This window comes from Ceratotherium simum, chromosome 24 (assembly GCF_057802395.1).
Source record: "Ceratotherium simum simum isolate JZ-2026a chromosome 24, ASM5780239v1, whole genome shotgun sequence".
Classification (NCBI taxonomy): domain Eukaryota; kingdom Metazoa; phylum Chordata; class Mammalia; order Perissodactyla; family Rhinocerotidae; genus Ceratotherium; species Ceratotherium simum.
This window is the reverse complement of record NC_141923.1, coordinates 48,789,082-48,816,667: the sequence shown is the minus strand read 5'-3', so window position 1 is coordinate 48,816,667 and position 27,586 is coordinate 48,789,082. Positions and strand designations below refer to the sequence as shown.

The window sequence follows — 27,586 nt, the reverse complement described above, 5'->3', positions numbered from 1 at the left end:
ATAAACAAAAGCAAAGGGAGTTCACTGCTACAAGACCCCTACTATAAGAAGTACTCAAGAAGGCCCTCATGCCTGAGAAAAAAAAGAGAAAGGGGATACAAAGTTTTGAACAAGGAAGAAAATAGGTCGACAAAACAGAAAAATTGCAGCTCTCTATCAGAAGAGATTAGCAAACACTCAATTATAAAACCAAAGGTCAAGGGAAGGAAAACACCAAAAATAAATATAACCTCATCATTTTAAACACAAACTCACAAGACAAGATGGAATAAGTTGTGACAACAATAACTTAGAAGGGAAGAGGAAAGAGATCGAATTGACTTAGTCTAAGGGAATAAGAGGCCATGAAAAAATGGACTATCACATCCACAAGATTTTTTACACAAACCTCATGGTAACCACTAACCAAATAACCAGAACAGACTTACACACGATAAAGAGAAAATGAAGAGAACCTACATACAGAACTACCAAACTAAATTGGTAGTCCAAAACACACAGGACAAGAAACAAAAGAAATGCAAAAGAACCAGAAAATGAGTGACAAAATAGCAACAATAAGCCCTCCTATATCAATAATTACCCCAAATGCAAATGGACTGAACTCTCCAATCAAAAGACACAGAGTGGTGGGATGGATTAAAAAACAAAGACCCAACAATATGCTGCCTCCAGGAAACACATCTCAGCTCTAAAGACAAACACAGGCTCAGAATGAAAGGACTGAAGACAATACTCCAAGCTAACAGCAGATAAAAGAAAACAGGTGTTGCGATACTTCTATCAGACAAAGTTGACTTCAAGATAAAACAACTAATAAGAGACAAAGGGGGCAATATATAATGATAAAACGGACACTCCACCAAGAAGACAATATCACATAAATATATATGCACCCAACACAGGAGCACCAAAGTACATAAAGCAACTATTGACAAACCTAAAAGGAGATATTAACAACACCACAATAACAGTAGGGGATCTTAACACCCCACTTACATCAACGGACAGATAATCCAGACTGAAAGCTAATAAGGAAATAGTGGACTTAAATGAAAAACTTGATGAGATGGACTTAATAAACATATATAGAGCACTCCATCCAAACACAGCAGATCACACATTCTTCTCAAGCATGCATGGAACATTCTCAAAAATAGACCATATGGTGGGAAACAAAGAATGCCTCTATAAATTTAAGAAGATTGAAACCATAACAAGCATCTTTTCCGACTATAACGCCATGAAGCTAGAAATCAACTACAAGAAAAAAACCGGGAAAGTGACAGAGATGTGGAGACTAAACAACATGCTACTGAACAACCAATGGATCATTGGTGAAATTAAAGGAGAAATCAAAACATATCTGAAGACAAATGAAAGTGAAAATAGACTGTACCAACTCATATGGGATGCAGCAAAAGCAGTCCTGAGAGGGAAATTCATAGCAATACAGGCCCACATTACCAAACAAGAAGAAGCCCAAATAAGCACCCTCAAACTATGGCTAACAGAATTAGAAAAAGAAGAATGGACAAAGCCAAAAGTCAGCAGAAGGAGGGAAGTAATAAAAATCAGAGCAGAAAAAAATGAAATAGAAATAAAAAAAATAGTAGAAAGGATCAATGTACCAAAGAGCTGGTTCTTTCAGAAGATAAACAAAATTGACAAACCCTTAGCCAGACTCACAAAGACAAAAAGAGAGAAAAGGCCCAAATAAATAAAATTAGAAATGAAAAAGGACAAATTACAACAGATAACACAGAAATACAAAAGATTATAGGAGAATACTATGAAAAACTATATGCCAACAAACTAGACAATCTAGAAGAAATAGATAAATTCTTAGACTCATACAACCTCCCAAAACTGAATCAAGAAGAAATAGAGAAACTGAGTAGACCAATCACAAGCAAAGAGATTGAAACAGTAATCTAAAACCTCCCAAAAAATAAAAGTCCAGGACCAGATGGCTTCTCTGGAGAACTGTAACAAACATTCAAAGAAGATCTAATATCTACCCTTCTCAAATTATTCCAAAAAATAGAGGAAGATGGAACACTTCACAACACATACTATAAGGCCAACATCACCCTGATACCAAAGCCAGACAAAGACAATACTAAGAAGGAAAACTACAGACCAATATCCCTGATGAACACAAATGCAAAAATCCTCAACAAAATATTGGCCAACCGAATATAGCAACACATTCAAAAGATCATACACCACCAACAAGTGGGATTTATACCAGGGACACAGGGACGGTACAACATCCGCAAATCAATCAATGTGATACACCACATTAACAGAGTGAGGAATAAAAACCACATGATCATCTCAATAGATGCAGAGAAGGCATCTGACAAGATACAACATCCATTTATGATTAAAAACTCTCAAAAAAAATGGGTACAGAAGGAAGGTACCTCAACATAATAAAGACCATATATGACAAACCCACAGCCAACATCATACTCAATGGGGAAAAACTGAAAGCCATTCCTCTGCAAACAGGAACAAGAGAAAGGTGCCCACTCTCACCACTCTTATTCAGCATAGTACTGGAGGTTCTGGCCAGAGCAATTAGGCGAGAAAAACGAATAAAAGGAATACAAATAGGCAACAAAGAAGTGAAACTCTCACTGTTTGCCGATGACATGATCTTATATATAGAAAACCCTAACGAATCCATTGGAAAACTTAGAAATAATCAACAACTACAGCAAATTGCAGGGTACAAAATCAACCTACAAAAATCAGTTGCATTTCTATATACTAATAATGAACTAACAGAAAGAGAACTCAAAAGGACAATCCCATTTACAACAGCAATGAAAGCAATAAAATATCTAGGAATAAATTTAACCAAGGAGGTGAAAGACCTATACAATGAAAACTACAAGACATTACTGAGTGAAATCAATGATGACATAAAGAAATGGAAAAATATTCCATGCACACGGACTGGAAGAATAAACATAGTTAAACTGTCCATACTACCTAAAGCAATCTACAGATTCAACGCAATCCCAATCAGAATCCCAAGGACATTCTTCATGGAAATAGAACAAAGACTACTAAAATTCATATGGGGCAACAAAAGACCCTGAATAGCTAAAGCAATCCTGAGAAAAAAGAACAAAGCTGGAGGCATCACAATCCCTGACTTCAAAACATATTACAAAGCAATAGTAATCAAAACAGCATGGTACTGGTACAGAAACAGACACACAGATCAAAAGGAACAGAATTGAAAGCCCAGAAATAAAACCTCACATCTACAGGCAGCTAATCTTCCACAAAGGAGCAAAGAACATACAATGGAGAAAGGAAAGTCTCTTCAATAAATCGTGCTGGGAAAAGTGGAGAGCCACATGCAAAAGAATGAAAGTAGACCACCTTTCTTTCACCATACACAAAAATTAACTCAAAATGGATCAAAGACCTGAAGGTGAGACCTGAAACTATAAAACTCCTGAAAGAAAATATAGGCAGTACACTATTCGTCATCGGACATAAAGGGATCTTCTAGAATTCCATGTGTACTCAGACAAGAGAAACAAAAGAAAAAATAAACAAGTGGGACTTTATCAGATTAAAGAGCTTCTATAAGGCAAACGAAACCAGGATCAAAATGAATAGGCAAACCACCAGTTGGGAAAAACTATTTGCAAACCAAATATCCGACAAGGGATTAATCTCCATAATATATAAAGAACTCACACAACTGAACAACAAAACAACAAACAACCCGATCAAAAAATGGGCAGAGGAAATGAATAGACGCTTCTCCAAAGACGATATACAAATGGCCTATAGGCACATGAAAAGATATTCAACAGCACTAATCATGAGGGAAATGCAAATCAAAACTACACTAAGATATCATCTTACACCCATTAGAATGGCTATAATCATCAAGACAAAAAACAACATATGCTGGAGAGGCTGTGGAGAAATGGGAACCCTAATTCACTGCTGGTGGGAATGCAAACTGGCACAGCCTCTATGGAAAACAGTAAGGAGATTCCTCAAAAAATTAAAAATAGAAATGCCTTGTGATCCAGCTATCCCACTACTGGGTATCTACCCAATGAACCTGAAATCAACAATGCAAAGAGGCTTATGGACCCCTATGTTCACCACAGCATTATTCACTGCAACCAAGACATGGGAGCAACCCAAGTGTCCCTTGACTGATGAGTGGATAAAGAAGATGTGGTATATATACACAACGGAATACTACTCAGTAATAAAAAAGACAAAATTGCCCCGTTTGCAACAACATGGATGGACCTGGAGGGTATTATGTTAAGCAAAATAATCCAGCAAGAGAAAGACAAACACCACATGATTTCACTCATAAGTGGAAGATAAACTAACACACAGACAGAGAGAACTGTTTGGTGGTTACCATGGGCAAGGGGGGTGGGGGGTGGGCACAAGGGGTGAAGGGATGCATTTATATGGTGACTGACAAACAATAATGTATAACAAAATTTCACAATAAAGAAAAAAAAATTCACAAAAGAGGTCTTTTCTTAACCATGATGTTGTCTTTGTGATCTAAGAGTGGTCACAGTTGATTATAACAACCACACAACATTTCCACTTAGACAAGGCTATATTTGGGTTTCAATACAACAATATTTCAAGGCATCAAAATATCATTTTATGAATAATCTATCTTCTATCCTACTTTTAATAAGGAACGACTCCTAAATCCCCCTAAAAGAAAGAAGTATGTCCAAGGAAAGGGAAAATATATAGTTCATCTAATTAAAATTGTGTATCTGTGAATCAGAACTTAATAAATGTTATGTATGAATTATCTAATATATTAAAATAAGACACATACCAGCAAAGGTGCTTCCATTGTCTTAATAAATCGATGAATGTTCAGTGTAGTCAATGGCCGTTCCATTAGTGTTCTTCTACACTGCTGGGTCAAGTCCAAGACTGCTTTACAATGAAAAAAGTAGAGATGTGCATATTCTATATCCTCGGTGCTGCAAATTAAAGATTAGAGACAGACCCACTGACGTTCAATGTGTGATCCCAATGCTACCATCCATAAAGACATAGCAACAAATCTCTTTGTCTTAAGTCTCATGCTTTCGAATTAATGTTTTAGCCAAAGTCTAAAACAGTACAGTCATGTGCCACATAACGATGTTGGTCAATGACAGACCGCATATACGATGGTGGTCCCACAAGATTAGTACCATAGAGTCTAGGTGTATAGTAGGCTATACCATCTAGGTTTGTGTAAGTACACTCTATGATGTTCACACAATGACAAAATCATCTAACAACACCATTTCTCAGAATATATCACCATTGTGAAGCAACACAAAATACAAACAAAATAAAATGGACCTGAGAAACAAAAGGATATAAACAAATTGAGTTATATAAGCAATTTTTTTCCTGAACTCTTTTATATGGTAACTTCTAAATTAGGTTATAGGCAGGTCTACACAATTTTTTTTTTTATATAAAAGACTGTCACTTTGAGGACGAGATTACCTTCAAATATAGTTGCTTTACCAGACCTATGCTAAATAAAGCTTTGTAACACTAATTTTCTAGGTTTAAGTTAAATCCAAATCTGTTTTGAATAAACTTCAGCCAAAACATGCTTTAAGATAAAAACCATGTGACACTGTGGGACTTCGTTAGTTTGTATCTGAAATATTACAAAACTCAGCAAATATAACTTATAATTTGAGTTTTGGCACTCCCTTCAATATGAGAATTCAAAGATAAACTTACAGTGGATAAGTAAAGCTTGCCAAAATTAAAATAGCATTTTAAAAAATCTCCACATGGGGGCCAGCCCAGTGGTGTAGTGGTTAAGTTCGTGCACTCCACTTTGGTGGCCCTGGGTTCGCAGATTCAGATCCTGGGCACAGACCTACGCACTGCTTATCAAGCCATGCTGTGGTAGCATCCCATATAAAGTAGAGGAAGATGGGCACAGATGTGGGCCGAACCTGTGGCTTAGCGGTTAAGTGCTTGCACTCTGCTACTGGCGGCCCTGGTTCGGATCCCGGGCACGCACCGATGCACCACTTCTCCGGCCATGCTGAGGCCGCATCCCACATACAGCAACTAGAAGGATGTGCAACTATGACATACAGCTACCTACTGGGGCTTTGGGGGGAAAAAATAAATAAATAAATAAAATTAAAAACATAATAATAATTAATTAACATTTAAAAAAAAAAAAAAAAAAAAAGATGGGCACGCATGTTAGCCCAGGGCCAATCTTCCTAAGCAAAAAAGAGGAGGATTGGCGACAGATGTTAGCTCAGGGCTAACCTTCCTCAAAAAAAAAAAACAAAAAAACTCCATATAGCAATAGTAGGGTTTGGTGAAATACTGCAAATTTTTATTTTTAAAACTTTATTTTAATTCTTGATCATTGCTTAAACTGAGCTCCAAGGGTCACTGATTTCATATTTAATTACAAAGTAATTTCTAACAGATTGAATGGTTAAAGAAATGAAAGTGAAATAAGTCAGAGAAAGACACAAACTGTATGATTTCTCTCATACCTGGAAGATTAAACAGACAGACACATAGATACAGAGAACAAACTGGTGGTTACCAGGGGGGAAGTGGCTTGGGGGAGGGCAAAAAGGGTAAAGGGGTTACACGCGCAGGGTGACGGATGGAAACTAGACTTTTGGTGGTGAACACGATGCAGTCCATACAGAAGTGGAAGTATAACAATGTACACCTGAAATTTACACAATGTAATAAACCAGTGTGACCTCAGTAAAATAATTTTTAAAAAGACAACTTTCTCTGCTTTACTTCTACATGGGCAAAACATTCCTGTGGGCAAGAGAGCCAAAAACTGCATAATTCAGTTTCTTCATGCCCAATTCCAAGTTCCTGGAAGAGGGGCTCTCCTTTGCTCAGGTAAGCCAATGGATTGGTTGACACTAGGTCAGGTGGCCAGCTCTGATTTAACTGGCTGTGATACGTATGGGATAGGGGTAACACCCTTCTTGGCCTATACACAGATTCTTTAAGAAGGGAATATGGGGAGGTAGCAGAAAGTGTGGTGTCTCTATGGCATGCTACCTCTTGTACTACCCATCATATATACCCTTCTTAGCCAACAATATAATTTCAAACATACTCAGGCCCAACATGATATAACAATTAATATACTAGACTTATCCAGTGTTATAGCCCCAGATACTGGAATACTGCCTAGCACACAGAAGGTATCCAATAAATATTTGTTGAACAAAAGAATGAACAAATGAAAGAAAAAAATGCATTCACTTCTCCTCCAACCCAGTCACAGCCAACTACTTCATCCAGAAGTGATGTCATAGGACTACTATATTCTGAATCCACAGTCCTTCCCTGTCGTATCAGGTCCAGGTATGACTCCTCACTATTTTGTTATCCATGAATAAATGAGAATTTAAAAATCTCCAATATATCATATACTCAAAAGTATATGAAAAACAGAATAACTGTACATTTTTAAATTCTCATTTAAAAATGGGGGAAAGCAAAAACCCCTCCAGAACATTACTGTGTTTAGTCAAAGATCAGAATATATACAGTATATCTTGCTGAGCAGAATTTGTAAGGTAAATGATAGGACCTATACCTTACCAATGAATAACCATCCCTCTGTGTTTTAAGTGTATCAGCGCTATTTGCAATTATTCATTACCTGAAAAATAAAGAAGCTAGTAACACAAGAGAAAGTAGTACAAACAATTAACCCTCAGAGAAACTGTGGGGCTTGCATAGAATCACCACAGGATAGAGAATAACAAGGCTTCCCTGATTCCAGGACAGGAAACTGTCAGTCTAAATTGGGAGGAGCAAAGTAGCGGGCTAAACTACTGCTCATTGTATCCTGAGACTCAGTGACTACTTACAGTAAAGCTTTATGGTTCTGTCAGCATGATTCTCACATTGTTAAAAACATTCATTGTTATACAAACAGTCAACATGCGTCAAAGTTTTATTTAACTCATTAATGAGGGAACCAGGAGAATGACAGTTCAAGAAGAGACTAATAGAGGGGCCGGCCCAGTGGCGCAAGCAGTTAAGTGCACACGCTCCGCTGCAGCGGCCCGGGGTTCATCAGTTAGGATCCCAGACGCAAACTGACACACTGCTTGTCAAGCCATGCTGTGGCGGCATCCCATATAAAGTAGGGGAAGATGGGCACAGATGTTAGCTCAGAGCCAGTCTTCCTCAGAAAAAAGAGGAGGATTGGCATCAGATGTTAGCTCAGGGCTGATCTTCCTCACAAAAAAAAAAAAAGAGAGAGAGACTAATGGAAAAAGAAATGCTAGTTAATGTCACACAGAGCTATAAAAACATAACTTCTCTTTGTAGAAAGTTGATTCTCTGCCTACTCACTCCTCCCAGAAAATCATTTCACTTTATCAGTTTTCTATGCACTAACCTCTAAATTTACAGAGTTGTAAAATGTCTGTGATTTAATTAATTGTGTGTGGTATATCAAATAGTCACTATTTTCTGCGAGGTCGGCAGGAGGGCTCATTAAAAACTCTTGCATGGTATAAAAACGTCAGACAATCACTATTTTGCCTTGCTTTGGATTAATTTTCCTGAAGAGCATTTTGAAGCTAAACTCAAAGTCTTTAAAATGCACTGATTATTCCTTGTGTCTATAAGTACTAAAGGAAAGAAAAACTTTAACCCTAGGTTCCCCAGCCAAAAACAGTCAAAAGGCCTCTCCCTAAAATTGTAAGCTAGAAACTAGAAAAGAAAAATAAACATTTAAACCATTGTTAAAAAACTGTACTTAAGGGGCCGGCAGGTGGCGCAAGCGGTTGGGTGCCACGCTCTGCTGCAGCAGCCCAGGGTTCACCGGTTCGGATCCCGGGCACATACCGACACACTGCTTGGCAGGCCATGCTGTGGCGGCGTCCCATGTAAAGTGGACGAAGATGGGCATGGATGTTAGCCCAGGGCCAGTCTTCCTCAGCAAAAAAAGAGGAGGATTGGCAGATGTTAGCACAGGGCTGATCTCCTCACAAAAAAAAAAAAAAACTGTACTTAAATGTATTTAAGATTATTCTGACAAAGTAACTTACAGAACTCAGAAAGAATTTCTGGAGCTTAGTTAGGAAAGCTGTTATTTTATCACCTATCTGATCACTGTGGTAGACCTAAATATACTTGGCCACTCATAGGATGACATCTTGCAGCTTACCCATATTGTCTTCATTCACCTTAGTCTAACACCACTTCTTTATATTTAAATTCATTTTCAGACTGTAGTACAGCAGATGATAGTAATGAAAGAGATTTCAGGTTTCATTTATATATTCACATCTGCTTATGAATCCTCTCAGATAAGCCCACACTGTGAGAGTATGACGGAAATGTTGAATAAGTAATATATAGATAAACTTAAAATTGTTGACATATGCCTCTTATACATACCCAATACTTTCCAAAAGGGCAATTTCTGTGGTTAAGACAAATTGGTGTGTGTTCCCATACACAAAAGCAGCTTCCATGACAGCTCTGTGCTCTGAAGAAGACATAAGGGAGTTGAGAGAGAAGTTACTTGGTGTGACTCAAGGTAAACTTCTATTCTGAATACAGCCCTACACCCTTTTATGCTCTATTATATTTAAAGAAAAATCCTTTGTAGGGATCTCAGTTGGAAAAATGCAGGCAGTTAAAGAAGTTATGAAAAGTCTATTCCACTCAAGGTAAGAGAAGAATTAAGAGGGAGTAGCAAATGAGTTATACTTGAGAATATAACATATGACAAATCTATGATAGTTTCTTCCTAGCAGTAGTGAACAGAATATGAATCCACCATACAACTTTCATGTTATATTTTATATATGTATACATTTGTGTATTGTTTCTAAGTTATTTATTTATTTTTTTTTGCTGAGGAAGACCAGCTCTGAGCTAACATCCATTGCCTAATCCTCCTTTCCCCCCTCCCCCAAAGCCCCCCAGTAGATAGTTGTACATCATAGTTGCACATCCTTCTAGTTGCTGTACGTGGGACAGGGCCTCAGCATGGCCAGAGAAGCAGTGCATCGGTGCACGCCCGGGACCCGAACCTGGGCCGCCAGTAGCGGAGCATGCGCACTTAACCGCCAAGCCACAGGGCCGGCCCCTCTAAGTTATTTTTTAATCAAACTTATTCTTATATATATAGTTTAAAGAGACAATTCTACAAGGTATATTAAGAAAAACAAGTTTTTCTACCCTTGACCCCATATCCAATTCCCAAGGGACAACTACTTTCAACTCTTTTACTGTTTCTTTGGTATTTACCACCAAGTCCCTAAATGACATTCTTATATTCTTATTTCCTGATACTTTTTTTAAGTGTTAGTATTATCTATTGACTTCCTACTATGGAAGATGATAAATTAGCTCTCTTTTCTGTAACCACACTCTACAAACGCACACACTTCTAGCCCCTCAACTCTCCTAATATAATTCTAATTTTTATTAGCTCGAGTCAGTATTTACATTGTTATGACTCAGTAAATACTTTCCTTTTTTGAACAACTTTTTTCACTACAGTTATAACTATCGTTTTTACTTTTGTTTAGATTTCTTCCTAATTTATTCCTAAATTCTCTGCCAATCCTCCTCTTTTTTCTGAGTAAGACTGGCCCTGGGCTAACATCCGTGCCCATCTTACTCCACTTTATATGGGACGCCTGCCACAGCATGGCCTGACAAGTGGTGCGTCGGTGCACGCCTGGGATCCGAACCTGCGAACCCCAGGCCACCGCAGCGGAGCGCGTGCACTTAACCGCTTGCGCCACCTGCCGGCCCCTCAATTCCCTTTTCTTGAAGACATTTCTGAAGAGCCTTCTGATTTGCTCCAATATGGACTATTACTACTTGACCTGCTGCACCACTTTCCTCTAGGAACTTACTCTATCGTCAGCCTGGGGATTCTCTTATCCTCTCTCTCGTGTTGGTTCCTTTCCCCTGTTACCCACATCTTCTCAACTGATTTGCTCCCTTGCTCTCATTCTCTAGCACCTTCCTGTGAGAGGATATATGGAATACTCATTTTTCGCGACCTTATACTTCTGCAAGTGTCTTTATTATACTTTTATAGCTAACTGTAGTTGTCTGCACATAGAATTCTAGGTTCAAGTTATTTCCCCTGAGAATTTTGAAAGCATTGCTCCATTTTCTTCGGTTTCCAACACTGTAATTGACAAGTCCAATGCCATTCTGATTCTTGATCCTTTAACTGCAAACTCTTTTTTTCTTTCTGGAAGAATTTAGAATAGTGTTTGTTCCCAATTTTCTGAAATTTCAAAATGAAATGCTTTGGTGTGGCTCTACATTCATCTACTATGCTAGAACTTGATGTGCCCTTTCAATGTGGAAGCTCAAATCCTTCAGTTCTGGGAAATTTTCTTAAAATACTCTTGAAGATTCCCTCCTTTTCCTATTTTATTTTCCCTTTTCTCCTCACTGCCATTTCCAGGCAGTTATCTAATTTCCTACCACTTGAATCACATATCATCAGATTATTCCACTCATCACTCTCTCTTGTTGGAATCATCTACCACCCCAGCCAGGTCACTCCCCATCATTCCACGAAAAATTTAGCTTCTGTCACAACGCCACTCTCCGCAATACAGCTCCTGTTATAATCCTTGGTGATTTTATTATCCCCATAGTTGATCCTTTCAAAATTCTAGCCTCTCAGTCCTTGGCATTCTCTAGAGATTCCAATGATGTCTTTTCAACCCTATCTTAACCACTCACTGCTATGGTCCCACTCCAGGCCTTGTAATTACCAATTACTGCAAACCCCTCCAAAATCTCAATGTCTAGCATCTCCCCCCGACACACACCCATCCATCTCCAGGTCCCTCTGTCTAGTACATAACTCTAACCCTCTAGGACCTACAATCTTACCACTTGTCACTGTCCTTCACCCCTCTCTGGTCCTCTCTTCCCTTTAACCCAGCTTAAATTCCATGCTCAATCTTGATAATCACTCCCCTGCCCATCTGCCTAAAACATAATCCAAGTTAAATTAAATAGACGCTGCCTGTTCTGTACTTACACCCACAAAAGTAAACATTGCTGAAAGAAAAAAGTTGCCAAAAGGAAGAAAAACCTGTTGGCATCATTCTGCTAATGGTCTCACTTTAGATTACTGACATCAACTATTATTGCTGCCTAGCAACCATTCTTTATTTCCAGGCCTCCTAAACGACTATTTCATCTCTTCTCTCCTCAACTATCTGATGACTTTGTTTCTATTTCATTGAGAAAATAGAACCAGTTTAAAAAAAAAATCAAAAAAACTTCCACAAGCTCCCAGCACTGTTATCTATCTACTCACATACTTAAATTGATGTCCATATTCTCTATCTTCCTTCCTATCACCATAGATGAATTTTCTGTGCTCCCAGCAGAGAACCACCCTTCCCCTTGTTCGCTAGATTCCATTTCCTCTTGTCTACTCAAACATGTTGCTCCAGTAATTCTCCCCTTTCTCCTACATGACGTATTTCCCCCTTTCAACTAGTTCTTTCTCATCAACAGGCAAACATGCTTCTTAGAAAATTTTTCACTTGATCCCACATACTCTTCCAGCCACTGCCCCATTTTTCTCCCTCCCTTAATAGCAAAACTCCTCAAAGGAGTCTCTGTTTTCAGTCTCCAGTTGCTCTCTACCTCTTCTCTTATACGCTATCAGGCATTTACCCTATCACTCTACAGAAACTGTGCTTGCCAAGGTCATCAATAACTTCCATATTGCTAACCATAACGGACAATTGGAAGTTCTTATCTTAATTAACCTTTCAGTATCATCTGACACAATTGTTGCTATCTCTTCCTTAAAATCCTATCTTCACTTTGCTTACGGGGCACTCCTACCACACAGGCCATTCCTTCTGTCTCCTTTCCTGGTTCCTCCTCACCTCACTGACCTATTCAGTGCTGAAGTATCTGATGAATTCAGTCTTCTCTTTTCCATCTAGCCTCACTCCCTTCATGATCTCTTCTGGTCTCACAGCTTTACCTCCCAAATTTACACCTCTAGTCTGTATCCCCACCAACAAATGCAGACTAGTAATATCCAACTACCTTGTTGATATCTCTACTTGGATGTCTAATGGGTATTTCACAAATATGATATCCGAAAGTGAATTCCAGAGCTTCTTGTCTAAACTATTTCCAGTGTTCCCCTCTTTAGTTATCAGCAATTTCACCTTTCAAGTAGCTGAGATCAAAACCCCAGAGCCACCCTTGTGCCTGCTATTTCTCTCTCATTCCACATCCAAAAGGTCAGCAAATTCAGTTAGTCCTATGTCCAAAATACTGCTAACATTCAAATGTATTGCCACCTCCATTGCTAACACCCTGGTCCAAACCACCCACCATCATCTCTTGCCTGCATTATTGCAGTAACTTCCTAATTTTCTCCCTTAGTCTACCATTGCTCCTTCCAATCTATTCCACACAGAAGTCAGATTGATCCTGTTAAAATATAAATTAGGGAGTTTGGTTCCACTCTGGCAGTGTAAGCCCTCTGTAGCTCATCCCTCTCATTGATTACAGTTATAAACTCTGGACAAAGTACAATCACCTGATGACCCTGAAAAGTAAACAAAAACAGGCAGATTGTGGAGAATCATTTTATAAGTGTATTAAATTCAATGGCATGCTATGTAACCATCAAGCTTTATGTTTATAAAATTTTATTTCATAGAGCATATACAATTTTTAAAATGTCTTTAACAACATTTCATATTAACGTGGTCAAGTTATAACCATTAACAAATAAAAGTCCTGAAAGTATAACTATAATTTGTTCATAAAATGTTTATAAACTTCTTTACAACAAAATTACATACTAATGCTCAAGGTGATGCCATCAAAATTAGATTTTTTTTAAAAATCAAGAAAAATATGTCATAAGCAGCAAATACCAATACAAAAAGAAAGCCAGTCAGTCAACAACATTTATCGAATACTATAACCTACTATGCCAGGTACTAGGAGGACTGAAATGTAGTAAAAACAGCTCACACTTTCAGAGCACCTACTATACAACAGGAACCATTTTCAGTTTTCAAACTCATTTGGGCCTCACATTAATACCAAGAGACAGGCACAGTTATTTTCACCACCTTAGTGACTAGCAAACTAAGGTTAAGTAAGTTGTCCAAGATCACACTATAAGTAATTGGTGGGGCAGGGAGTCTAACTTAGGCAGTCTGGTTCCAGAGTTCTCATTCAACCTCTATACTACGCTGCCCATTTAAAGAAAGGAAACACAAAGAAGCTTTAAATTTATTCTAAGATATTAAGATTGTGGTCAAAGTATACTATTTTAAGTCCTTCAACATACTCACACAAGTACAGACACACAGCAAAGATTAAAGTAAAAGATAATAAATACCTGGTGTTCCAATGGCTCTTACATATGAGAACACAACGTTTGCTTTTCCTTTCAGAGCATTTTCTACGTTCTGAAGGTCTTCCAGGGTAGTAATATATTTTACTTCATTAAAAAGAAGAGCACTGAAATAAACAGAGATGCAATTAGTAGAAAAATCTGAAATATACTTAGTTATTTAATACATATTTGTTGAGTAAGTTAAAGAACCTAATCAAAAAAGAAATTTCATTCTTTTGAACAAATTACCAGTAGTAAGAACCTAAACATTTTAATACTAAATTAAAATCACTCTCTAAATCATTAGTCTGTCCCTGAGAACATCAACCAGGGAGAGTTGTGAGAAACAGTGCTCATTCTCCATCACAACATCTCAATAGATGTAAACTATATTTTCCAACATCCTAGCCTGGCCAAATAATCCCGTACAGATCTCTCAGCCTTGAACACACTTGAGCCCTTCACATATCTAAACTTCTTTAGAAGTTTAGGCTTCTTTCTATGGCCTAAGAGGCCCTACATGATCTAGACCTTGCCTACTTCTCCAGCCTGATTTTCTTCCACTACTCCTCATCTCTACCATACTTTAGGCATACCTCAGGGCCTTTGCACACACAATTCTCTTTGCTGAAAGCTATTCCCTCTGCTCCTTCTCATACATCCGGTATCAGCTTAAACATCATTGCTTCAGAGAAGTCTTCCCTGTTGGTCTCATGTTAAGTTGGTCTACAGTACTTTCCTCTTTCATTTCACACTATTTGATTACTTCATAGTACTTATCACCATTTAGAATTATTTATTTATTTACTTGTTTATCCCTGCCTCTCTCATTAAACTGTTACTTTCTTAGGGCAGGGACCTTTCATATTTTAACATTATATCTGTAATAACTTAGAATAGAGCCTAGTACACTGTAAGTAATCAATAAATATGTGTTAAATGAATGAAAGAAAAAGTAGGACAGAATTATGCATTCCCATTCTTCATTTGAGGAAATGACAGTCCAAAACACTGAAGAGCTCACTTACTCAAAAACACATTTACTGAGGGATGGTTTAACATTCGCAAATCAATCAACGTGATACACCACATTAATAAAATGAAGAATAAAAATCACATGATCATCTCAATAGATGCAGAGAAAGCATTTGACAAGATACAGCATCCATTTATGATAAAAACTCTGAATAAAATGGGGATAGAAGGAAAGTACCTCAACATAATAAAGACCATATATGAGAAACCCACAGGTAATATCATCCTCAATGGTGAAAAACTGAAAGCTATCCCTCTAAGAACAGGAACCAGACAAGGATGCCCACTGTCACCACTCCTATTTAACATAGTACTGCAAGTCCCAGCCAGAGCAATCAGGCAAGAGAAAGAAATAAAAGGGATCCAAATTGGAAAGGAAGAAGTGAAACTGTCACTATTTGCAGATGACATGATTTTATATATAGAAAACCCTAAAGAATCCACCAGAAAACTTTTAGAAGTAATAAACGAATATGGTAAAGTTGCAGGATACAAAATCAACATACAAAAATCAGTTGCATTTCTGTACACTAACAACGAAGTAGCAGAAAGAGAAATTAAGAATACCATCCCATTTACAATTGCAACAAAAAGAATAAAATACCTAGGAATAAACTCAACCAAAGAGGTGAAAGATCTGTACACTGAAAACTATAAAACATTTCTGAAAGAAATCGAAGACGACACAAAGAAATGGAAAGATATTCCATGCTCTTGGATTGGAAGAATTAACATAGTTAAGATGTCCATCCTTCCTAAAGCCATCTATAGATTCAATGCAATCCTATCAAAGTTCCAACAACATTTTTCACAGAAATAGAACAAAGAATCCTAAAATTTATATGGAACAACAAAAGACCCCGAATAACTAAAGGAATCCTGAGAAAAAAGAACAAAGCTGGAGGTATCACACTCCCTGATTTCAAAATATACTACAAAGCTATAGTAACCGAAACAGCATGGTACTGGCACAAAAACAGACACACAGATCAATGGAATAGAATCGAAAGACCAGAAATAAACCCACACATCTATGGACAGCTAATCTTTGACAAAGGAGCTAAGAACATACAATGGAGAAAAGAAAGTCTCTTCAACAAACAGTGTTGGGAAAACTGGATAGCCATATGCAAAAAAATGAAAGTAGACCCTTACCTTACACCATACACAAAAATTAACTCAAAATGGATTAAAGACTTGAATGTAAGACCTGAAACTGTGAAACTTCTAGAAGAAAACATAGGCAGTACGCTCTTCGACATCGGTCTTAGCAACATATTTTCAAACACCACGTCTGACCAGGCAAGAGAAACAACAGAAAAAATAAACAAGTGGGACTACATCAAACTAAAAAGCTTCTGCACAGCAAAGGAAACCATCAACAAAACGAAAAGACAACCTAACAATTGGGAGAAGATATTTGCAAACCATACTTCTGAGAAGGGCTTAATCTCCAAAATATATAAAGAACTCATGCATCTCACCAACAAAAAAACTACCAACCCAATTAAAAAATGGGCAAAAGACCTAAACAGACATTTCTCCAAAGAAGATATACAGATGGCCAACAGACACATGAAAAGATGTTCAAAATCACTAACTATCAGGGAAATGCAAATCAAAACTACGAGATATCACCTCACGCCCGTTAGAATGGCTATAATTAACAAGACAGGAAACACCATGTGTTGGAGAGGATGTGGAGAGAAGGGAACTCTCATACACTGCTGGTGGGAGTGCAAACTGGTGCAGCCACTATGGAAAACAGCATGGAGATTCCTCAAAAAATCAAGGATAGAACTACCATATGATCCAGCTATTCCACTGTTGGGTATTTATCCAAAGAACTTGAAAACACCCATTTGTAAAGGTACATGCACCCCGTGTTCATTGCAGCGTTATTCACAATAGCCAAGACTTGGAAGCAACCTAAGTGCCCATCAAGGGACGAATGGATAAAGAAGATGTGGTATATATACACAATGGAATACTACTCAGCCATAAGCAACGATGAAATCCAGCCATTTGTGACAACATGGATGGACATTGAGGGTATTATGTAAAGTGAAATAAGTCAGAGGGAGAAGGTCAAATACCATATGATTTTCTTCATTAAGTAGTAGATAATAACAACAATAAACAAACACATAGGGACCGAGATTGGATTGGTGGTTACCAGAGGGGAAGGGGGGAGGGAGGAGGGTGAAAGGGATAATTCAGTACATGTGTGTGGTGATGGGTTGTAATTAGTATTTTGGTGGTGAACATGATGTAATCTACGCAGAAATAGAAGTACAATGTGTACACCTGAAATTTTTACAATGTTATAAACCAATGTTACTGCAATAAACAAAAAATTGAAAAAAATAAATAAAATAAAGTTAAATTGCAATTTATAGGTAAACATTAAAAAAAAAAAAAAACACATTCACTGAATCAAAGAGCAAGGAACAGAACACAAAGCAAGTCTTCTCACTCCTAGTTCAGTGATCTTTCTACTTGACCATAACTCTTCTAAATCATCTTTTCAATGTGTAAGTCAGACTAATTGACTATATTTCTTCATCCAAAAGAATATCCTTTTTTAATTTTCTATTTCTATATAAATTCTCTATCCCTAAAAACTTATTCCATTTCATCTGTGTATGTGTGTGCATATGTTTGTTAAGCTAAATTCTAAGGACTTTTGAAAGTTGTTCGAAGTCCATATAGTTAAGCAAAGGTTCACTCAACTATCTCCAATAAATTAGTCAAGCATAGTTTCCTCTTACGGAAAATATGGCACTTTCTGCTAATACAGCAGTTCTCAAACTTTTTGGTCTCAGGATCCCTTTATACACTTAAAAATTATTGAGCTTCTCAGAGAGCTTTTGTTTATACAGGTGACATCTATCAATAATTGCCAAAACAGAAATTAAAACACGAATTTTAAAATATTTATTTTTAAAATAATAATAAACACCATTGATGTTAATACAAATAATACTTTATGGAAAAAAATCTAAATTTCCCAAAACAACTATTTTCTAATGGAAAATAAATTTTCCAAAACAAAAGAAAAGTTAGTGAGAAGAATGGCACTGTTTTGCATTTTTGCAAATCTCTTTAATACTGGACTACACAGAAGACAGCTGGACTTGCGTATCTGCTTCTGCATTCAGACCACTATGACATCACACAGCATACCACGCAGCCTCCAGACACTGCGCTCATGAGAGAAGGAAAGTAGCAACAGGTAAACAATGTCTTAGTATTACGTGAAAATAGTGTGACTTCGTGGACACCAAAACCACTGCTCTTAATTAATTGGCTTAAATATTTACCTATTTATTACAGATTTCTTCAACTTTTTAAGAAAAATGTAAAACTTAATATTCTATAATTCCAAGGGTTCTTGTTTGGTTTTTCATAGAAATATTTACTGAGCAGTACTCAATATTTGCTAGATATTTTCACGTTTGCATTTAAATCCTCAGCGACATTCTTGGAATATTCTTTATTTCACACACACAAACACATACACACACACAGAGGAAATGGTCTGAGGGAAAACCTGCTCCAGATCATACTGGTAGTCACTGGTAGGGCTGAGATTCAAATCCAGGTCTTCTGACACTAAGGCCAGAACTTTCTAAACTATGTTATTACTGACCACTCATAAATGGGAAACCAGATGGAAAGGGAGGCAACTAATGAATGACAAGGTCATTTCAGTAGCAATCTGGGCTATTGGTCACTTATACATTTTGGCTAACAAGTCTAGAGTTACCCCTGAGTTACTTTAAAACGTTGGGAGGAACCATCTGGTGAATTAAATTGGACCTCCGTGTAAATTCTAGGCTTGGAAATTGCATCCACCCATTCACCTTTATTGCTCTAGCAGCTCTAATCTATTTGCTTCAAAAATCAAATCTGGAAGTAGAAATCTCCCTAATCTTTTTTCTCAATAAAGACTGGCAAATATAAATTAATAAAAGCCAACCTTTTGGGGGCACTTACACATGTTAGGCATAGAACTAAGCACTTTATAAGTAGTGGCAATTTTATCAGTTTTGAGACTGCACAGCCTTGAACTCACTTCTTTTGCTTTGGAAATTTCCAGTTTTGTAAGTCTTCATGGTGGACAGAGCCCAAGTCCCCTCAGAAAAGCTAATAATACCATAAACTTGCTTTTCCAGGCTCTTGCTGCAAAGCAAGGCTATATGACCCATAATCACTTGCCTGAAATTTTGGACCAGGAGCTAGTGATGTAAAGAATCAGGGACAATGCAGAATTATTTCAAGAAGCAGTAGCAGCAACAGTCAGCTTCAAAGGCAGCAGTGACAACAGTGCTGCTGACAGCCCCAGTGCAGGTGATGCAAGCTGTGGCACCCAATGCTCAGCAGTAATGCAGCAGTGCCCCCCAGACTAACTCTGTGTCATGATTTTGACTGTAATTCAGAACTGCATGAGTTGTCAGTCCAGTTCCCCAGCCCGTCTAGTGAGCCTGAGATTTCCTATATCTGCTGCAAATCCTTTTTTGCTTAACCAGTCGGACCCAGTTTCTGGGGCTTATAACTAAGAATGCCCAGAAATGCACTCTGTCTCATTTAATTTTCATGGCAACCATCTGAGATTACTACTATTATTAACCGCATTTTACAGATAAGGTCACAGGGCTTAGAGAGGTTACCTTGACTAGTGTCCCAAAGATCATCAAGTCGTCATTAGCCATGAGGTAATAATAACCAAAAGTAATAACATTCATAATCTAATGATCTCTGTGATTTTTCCCAGTAGCTTCTTAACTTTAATATATTTTTTAACATTAATTTCCAGAGTATAGAGACATCTAGGGACCTTTAGGATCCACTCCACAAGCCTGTACTCCTTCATTCTAGTTCCAAAGAGGAGAAATACTAACAGAAATGGGTGCAAGGAAAAGCCTTTCTTGGGGTTTTCTTGCTCTAATGATGGGGTAATGCAGCCTGCAGCTGCTCTGACCAGGGACTCTTCCTGCCTCACAAAGGCCTTCCTTCCTTGGCATGCTGTTCCTGAGACCCCCGATCACAGCCTTCTAGTAGATAAATACACAGCCAAGAACGGAGTGAGCATCAAGAAAAAAGGAATGAAGAGTCTACCTGACCCTGCTTTTAGAGTAGCAGGCTACTTAGGCTTTTTTTCAGGAAAAAAGACCATTTTTATATTATATTTCATCATTATTAAAATTCTTAAAAAAAACAATAAAAAGGAAATGTTACCTTCTATTTTGCCACATAAAAATCCATAGGACAAAAAAATAAAAAAGAGGAGGGTGAGGGAAGAGGGAGAACAACACAGGGAGAGAGACAAACAAATTACTTTTATTTAAATTAATTATATTCCGACTGGGCAGATCCCATGTATAAAATGAAATATCCCAAAGCATTTTCTTAAGCACTTTCTAAATTAATACAGTTAAACAACAACAACAGGCAGAAGCGCTTCTGAAATGTCAATTGAGAGCACAAGTAATAACAACGTCCACCAACATCAGTCTGAGTCTTTGTCTCACGTTATATCTTCTCCTACTAGTTTACTTCTTATAACATTCTGATCACCAGAAACAATTTTGTTGGGTTTACAACATAAGAAGATTTCTTCTCCTCCCATTTTTAACCACCAAAAAGTAAAGCTTCCAAATTCATTCATCCACCTATCCAATATTTTTTGAGCACCTAATATATGTCATGCATGGCGTTGTGCACTGGTAGAAGGACTCTGTATAAAAAGGCACAGTTGGGGGCCAGCCCCGTGGCTTAGCGGTTAAGTGCATGCGCTCCGCTGCTGGCGGCCCGGGGTTCGGATCCCGGGCGCGCACCAACGCACTGCTTCTCCGGCCATGCTGAGGCCGCGTCCCACGTACAGCAACTAGAAGGATGTGCATCTATGACATACAACTATTTACTGGGGCTTTGGGGGAAAAAATAAATAATTTAAAAAGGCACAGTTTGGGGATATAACCATTACTACCAATGAACATACAGCTGGAAGGAATTCAAATCCAAGACAAGAAATATTTTATTATAATCTCCCAATAAAAAGTATGTCACTATCAAACAGGAACCCACTTGACAATACTGTGTAAGAATAAATCTGATACAGAGAAAAGAATGACCAACAGGCTCAAAACCTATTAAGAAAGGACGAGCATGGACACAGTTGAGGAGTTTTAGAGAAAGACACTTCTGAGAGTAGCTTTCCCCAGAGGTTCTATAGTAACATCACCTAAAGAGCCAATACCAAGCCTCTGCAATAATGTGTTAAAGAAGAAAATATTAACAGAAATCATGATAGTTGAAAATAATTCCCATAATATTTGAAGTTCATATTACTCTGTGTAGTATGTTAACAGGAAAGAGGGCTAGGAAGATGGTGACGTAAGAGGACTCTGAGCTCACATCCTCCCACACACAACAAATTTACAACTACTCTTGGAACTACTTTGAGAGAGAACTGAAAACTGGATAAAAAGAACCCCCACAACAAGGGACAGTGCTGGCTGAGGTGGAAGAGGCAGAAATTCCTTTCTGGAGAGGGAAAAACCACCTTCTAGCTGCAGCACTTCAAAGCTGGGAGCAATCTTAAGATAAGAAGCTTCTCTAGGAGGAGCACGGGATCTGAGCAGGAGGGATTGGCCACAATAAGCAGCTTTTGGACTCAGCACAACCAAGACAAGTGTCATAATATCTGGCTTTGCTGGCTATTAACTACAACGGGGGATACCCCCAGAAAAGCTACTGGACATAAGAGGAAAGAAAAGCCTGCTCTCAAAGGGCCCACAAACAAATTCACGTTTCAGAAAGCAACCTAAAATCACCAAAAAGAAAGGTGCATAGTCCTTTGGTGAAGAGACTCACCTGATAGGCTCTGGGTGCATCTCAGTGAAAGGTGAGACCTCTCCAGGGACTAAGACATTGGCGGCAGCCATTATTGTGACCTAGTACAGACGAGCTGACACAGATGCTGGCAGACACCATTGGAGTTCTTCCCCCGGCCTGTTAGCGCAGGGCTCTGCCCCACCCACTATAGCACTGATTTAATCCAGCTCAGCCAGGCAGCCTGCCCTAGGGACTGGCCTCACCCAACAGCAAGCCCTTGGGCAACTTGTGGGCCCACATAGGCGGGGTGTGTGGGACCTCTGCAGCAGGGTGAGTGGATCTGCCTCTGCGAGGCAGGGCGTGCACAAGGGACAGGCCTGCATTGGCAGAGTGTCCGGGGCCTCTACAGTGGGGTGAGGGGGTCCTCTTCAGTGGGGTGGGGCATGCACACAGGGCAGGACGGGGTTGATGGTGTATGTGACCCTGTGGGTGGTGGGGTTTGTCAGCTGCAGCAGACTTGAGCTTCTCAAACAACCACATAGGGGATCAGCCCCATCTTCCAATGCCTGAAAGAATTGTGTGCTGCCACACCAGGGGGTGGTCCCACCTAGCTGAACTCCTGAAAGACCTGACAACAGCTTTGCAGGTCAAGAGCCTACAGCCATTGTGAGCCCCTGAGCCTAGCAACCAGCCACGCTAGGGGCCTACTCACTTAACAGAAAAACTGCAACAGGAATGTGCTATTTCACCTTGCAGCCAACTATGCTGGGGCTCCCCATGCCTAGTAAAGTGACTGAAGGGACCATAGCAGCCAAAGGCAGCTAAGCATTACAACTAGCCAGCCAGGGGGACAGCGTAGCTTCCCTGGACACCTGCAGCATGAGCAACCCCGCCATAACAGAAGGACACACGTAGCCCACACAGGGGACACTATGGGAACATTTGGAACTGATGAGGAGAGGGAAGCACACTGCTGGGCCTCATAAAGCATCTCTTACATAAGGTGATCTCTCCAAGATCAAGAGACATAGCTGATCTATCTAACACATAGATATAAGCACAGAGAAAGAGGTAAAATGAGCAGACAAAGGAATATGTTCCAAATAAGGGAACAGGATATATCCTCAGAAAAAGAACTAAATGAAACAGAGATAAACAATCTACCTGATAAAGACTACAAAGTAATAGTCACAAGGATGCTCACCGATCTTGGGAGAAGAATGGATGAATTCAGTGAGAACCTCAACAAAGAAGTGGAAAATATAAAAAAGAACCAATCAAAAATGAAGAATTCAATAATAGAAAATGGAAATAAAAAATTCACTAGAGGGACTCAATAGCAGAATAAATGATACAGAAGAACGGATCAGCGAGCTGGACGAAAGACTAGAAATCACCCAAGCTGAACAGATAAAAGAAAAAACAATTAAAAAGAATGAGGACAGTCTAAGGGACCTCTGGGACAACATCAGGCACACTAACATCTGTATTACAGGTGTCCCAGAAGGAGAAGAGAGAGACAAAGTGGCAGAGAATCTATTTGAACAAATAATAGATGAAAACTTCCCTAACCTAAGGAAGGAAACAGACATCCAGGTACAGGAAGCACAGAGAGCACCAAACAAGATAAACCCAAAGAAACCCACAGCAAGACACATTATAACCAAAATGTCAAGAATTAAAGATAAAGAGAGAATCCTAAAACCTGCAAGAGAAAGGCAACAGGTTACAGACAAAAGAAACGCCATAAGGCTATGAGCTGACTTCTCAGCAGAAATCTTCCAGGCTAGAAGGGAGTGGCATGCCATGTTTAAAGTGTTGCAAGGAAAACTTACAGCAAAGAATACTCACCTGGCAAGGTTATCATTCAGAATGGAAGGAGAGATAAAGAGTTTTCCAGACAGGCAAAAAGTAAAGGAGTTTATCACCAAGAAACCAGCCTTACAAGAAATGCTACAGGGACTTATTTAAGTGGAAAAGACCACAAATAGGAATACAAAAATTATAAAAAATAAATAATAAAATCACTGGTGAAGGCAACTATACAGTAAAGGTAGCAGATCAACAGCCAATGAAGTTACTATGCAGATCAAAAGACAAAAGTACTAAAATTAGCTATTTCCATGATAAAAGGGTAACGGATACACATGCACTAAAAAAAAGGTTAAATATGACATCAAAAGCATAAAATGTGGGAGGAGGGAACTAAAAGGGTAGAGCCTTTAGAAAGAGGTCAAACTTAAGAGACTATCAACATAATATAGATGCAGGTTATTATATATGAACCTCATGACAATCACAAACCAGAAACCTATAATAAATACACAAAAAATTAAGAGAAAGGAATCCAAACATAATACTAAAGAAAGCCATCAAACCACAAGGGAAGAGAGCAAGAGAAGAAGAAAGGAACAGAGAAGAACTACTAAAACACCCAGGAAAAAAGTAACAAAGGGGCAGTAAGTACATACTTGTCAATAGCTACTTTAAATGTCAATAGACTAAATGCTCCAACCAAAACACACAGGGTGGCACTGGATTAAAAAACAAGACTCATATATATGCTGCATACAAGAGACATACTTCAGACCTAAAGACACTCACAAACTGAAAGTGAAGGGATGGAAAAAAATACTCCACGGAAACGGCAATGAAAAGAAAGCTGAGGTAGCAAAACTCATATTAGACAAAATAGACTTTAAAACAGAAACTGTAACAAGAAACAAAGGGCACTACATAATGATAAAGGGAATAATCCAACAAGAGGATATAACAATTGTAAATATCTATATACCCAACATAGGAGCACCTAAATATATAAAGCAACAATTAACAGACATAAAAGGTGAAACAGACAACAACACAATAATAGTAGGGGACTTGAACACTCCACTTACACCAATGGATAGATCATCCAAACAGAAGATCAACAAGGAAACATGAGCCTTAAATGACACATTAGACCAGATGGACTTAGTAGATATATACAGAACACTCCATCCAAAAATCACAGAATACACATTCTTTTTGAATGCACGTGGAACATTCTCCAGGGTAGATCACATACTAGGCCACAAAACAAGTCTCAATAAATGTAAGAAGACTGAGATAACACTAAGCATCTTTTATGACCAAAATGGTATGAAACTAGAAATCAAATACAGGAAGAAAATCAGACAAGCCTCAAATATGTGGAGATTAAACAAAATGCTACTGAACAATGGTTGGGTCAAGGAAGAAATCAAAGGAGAAATCCAAAAATACCTGAAGACAAATGAAAATGAAAATACAACATGCCAAAATTTATGAGATACAGCAAAAGCAGTTCTAAGGGGGAAGTTTACAGTAATAAAGGCCTACCTCAACAAATAAGAAAAATCTCAAATAAACAATCTAACAGTGCACCTCAAGGAGCTAGAAAGAGAAGAACCAACAAAGCCCTAAATCCGTAGAAGGAGAGAAATAATAAAACTCAGGGCAGAAATAAATGAAATAGAGACTAAAAAACAATAAAAAAAAAATCAATGAAACTAAGAGCTGGTTCTTTGAAAAGATAAACAAAATTGACGAACTTTTAGCTAGACTCACCAAGAAAAAAAGAGAGAAAGCTCAAATAAATAAACATAGATATGAAAGAGGAGAAATTACAATGAACACATCAATACAAAAGACTATAAGAGATTACTATGAAAAGCTATAGGCCAAAAAATTGGATAATCTAGAGGAAATGGATAAATTCTTAGAATCATAAAACCTTCCAAAACTGAATCAAGAAGAACTAGAGAATGTGAATAGACCAATTACCAGTAAGGAGATCGAAACAGCAATCAAAAATCTCCCAAAAAAAGAAGTCCAAGACCAGACAGCTTCCCTGGTGAATTCTACCAAACATTCAAAGAAAACTTAATACCTATCCTTTTCTAATACTTCCAGAAAATTGAAGAGGAGGGGAAGCTTCCTAACTCATTCTATGAGGCCAACATTACCCTGATACCAAAACCAGACAAGGACAATACAGAAAAAGAAAACTACAGGCCAATATCACTGATGAACATCGATGCAAAAATCTTCAACAAAATACTAGCAAATTGAACATAACAATACATTAAAAAGATCATATACCATGATCAAGTGAGATTTATACCAGGGATGCAGGGATGGTTCAATGCTTGCAAATCAATTAACATGATACTTGACATTAACAAAATAAAGAGTAAAAACCACATGATCATCTCAATAGATGCAGAGAAAGCATTTGACAAGCTCCAACATCCATTTATGATAAAAACCCTGAATAAAATGGGTATAGACGCAAAGTCACTCAACGTAATAAAAGCCATATGTGACAAACACACAGCTAATATCATACTCCACAGAGAAAAATCGAAAGCTATCCCTCTAAGAACAGGAACGAGACAACGATGCCCACTCTCACCACTCCTATTTAACATAGTATTGGAGGTCCTAGCCAGAGCAATCAGGCAAGAAAAAGAAATAAAAGGGATCCAAATTGGAAAGGAAGAAGTGAAACTGTCACTATTTGGAGACAACATGATTTTATAGACAGAAAACTAAAGAATCCAACAAAAAACTTAGAAATAATAAATGAATACGTTGAAGTTGCAGGACACAAAATCAACATACAAAAATCAGTTGCATTTTGATACACCAAATATGAAGAAGCAGAAAGAGAAGTCAATAATACAATCCCATTTACAATTGCAACAAAAAGAATAAAATACCCAGGAATAAATTTAACCAAAGAGGGGAAAGACCTGTACGCTGAAAACTATAAAACAGTGTTGAAAGAAATTGAAAAAGACACAAAGAAATGGAAAGAAATTCTGTGCTCTTGGATTGGAAGAATTAACATAGTTAAGATGTCCATACTTCCTAAAGCAATCTACAGAATCAATGCAAGCTCTATCAAAGTTCCAATGGGATTTTTCACAGAAATAGAAGAAAGAATCCTAAAATTTATATGGAACAACAAAAGACCCCGAAAAGCCAAAGGAATCTTGAGAAAAAAGAACAAAGCTGGAGGCATCACACTCTCTGACTTCAAAATATATCACAAAGCTATAGTAATCAAAACAGCAGGGTACTGGCAAAAAAACAGACACACAGATCAATGGAACAGAATCGAGAGACCAGAAATAAACCCACACATCTATGGACACCTAACTTTCGACAAAGGAGCCAAGAAGATACAATGGAGAAAGGAAAGTCTCTTCAACAAACGGTGGTGGGAAAACCGGACAGCCACATGCAAAA

General features: G+C 38.1%; 1 protein-coding gene across 5 annotated transcripts in view; it reads right to left on the bottom strand.

Moving 5' to 3' along the window:
- TXNDC16 (thioredoxin domain containing 16) overlaps window positions 1–27,586 on the bottom strand; it is a 120,241-nt gene that overhangs the window by 64,055 nt on the left and 28,600 nt on the right. For all 5 annotated transcript variants that reach the window (XR_015556202.1, XM_004426151.3, XM_087448530.1 and 2 more), the window contains 3 exons: window positions 14,441–14,562; window positions 9,463–9,553; window positions 4,862–5,012 (listed from right to left, as the gene is read on the bottom strand). Coding sequence is in view for 4 of the 5 variants with exons in the window: in XM_004426151.3 (XP_004426208.2) it covers window positions 4,862–5,012; window positions 9,463–9,553; window positions 14,441–14,562 (364 nt within the window). In the remaining variant the exon portion in view is untranslated. The remainder of the gene's footprint in view (window positions 1–4,861; window positions 5,013–9,462; window positions 9,554–14,440; window positions 14,563–27,586) is intronic.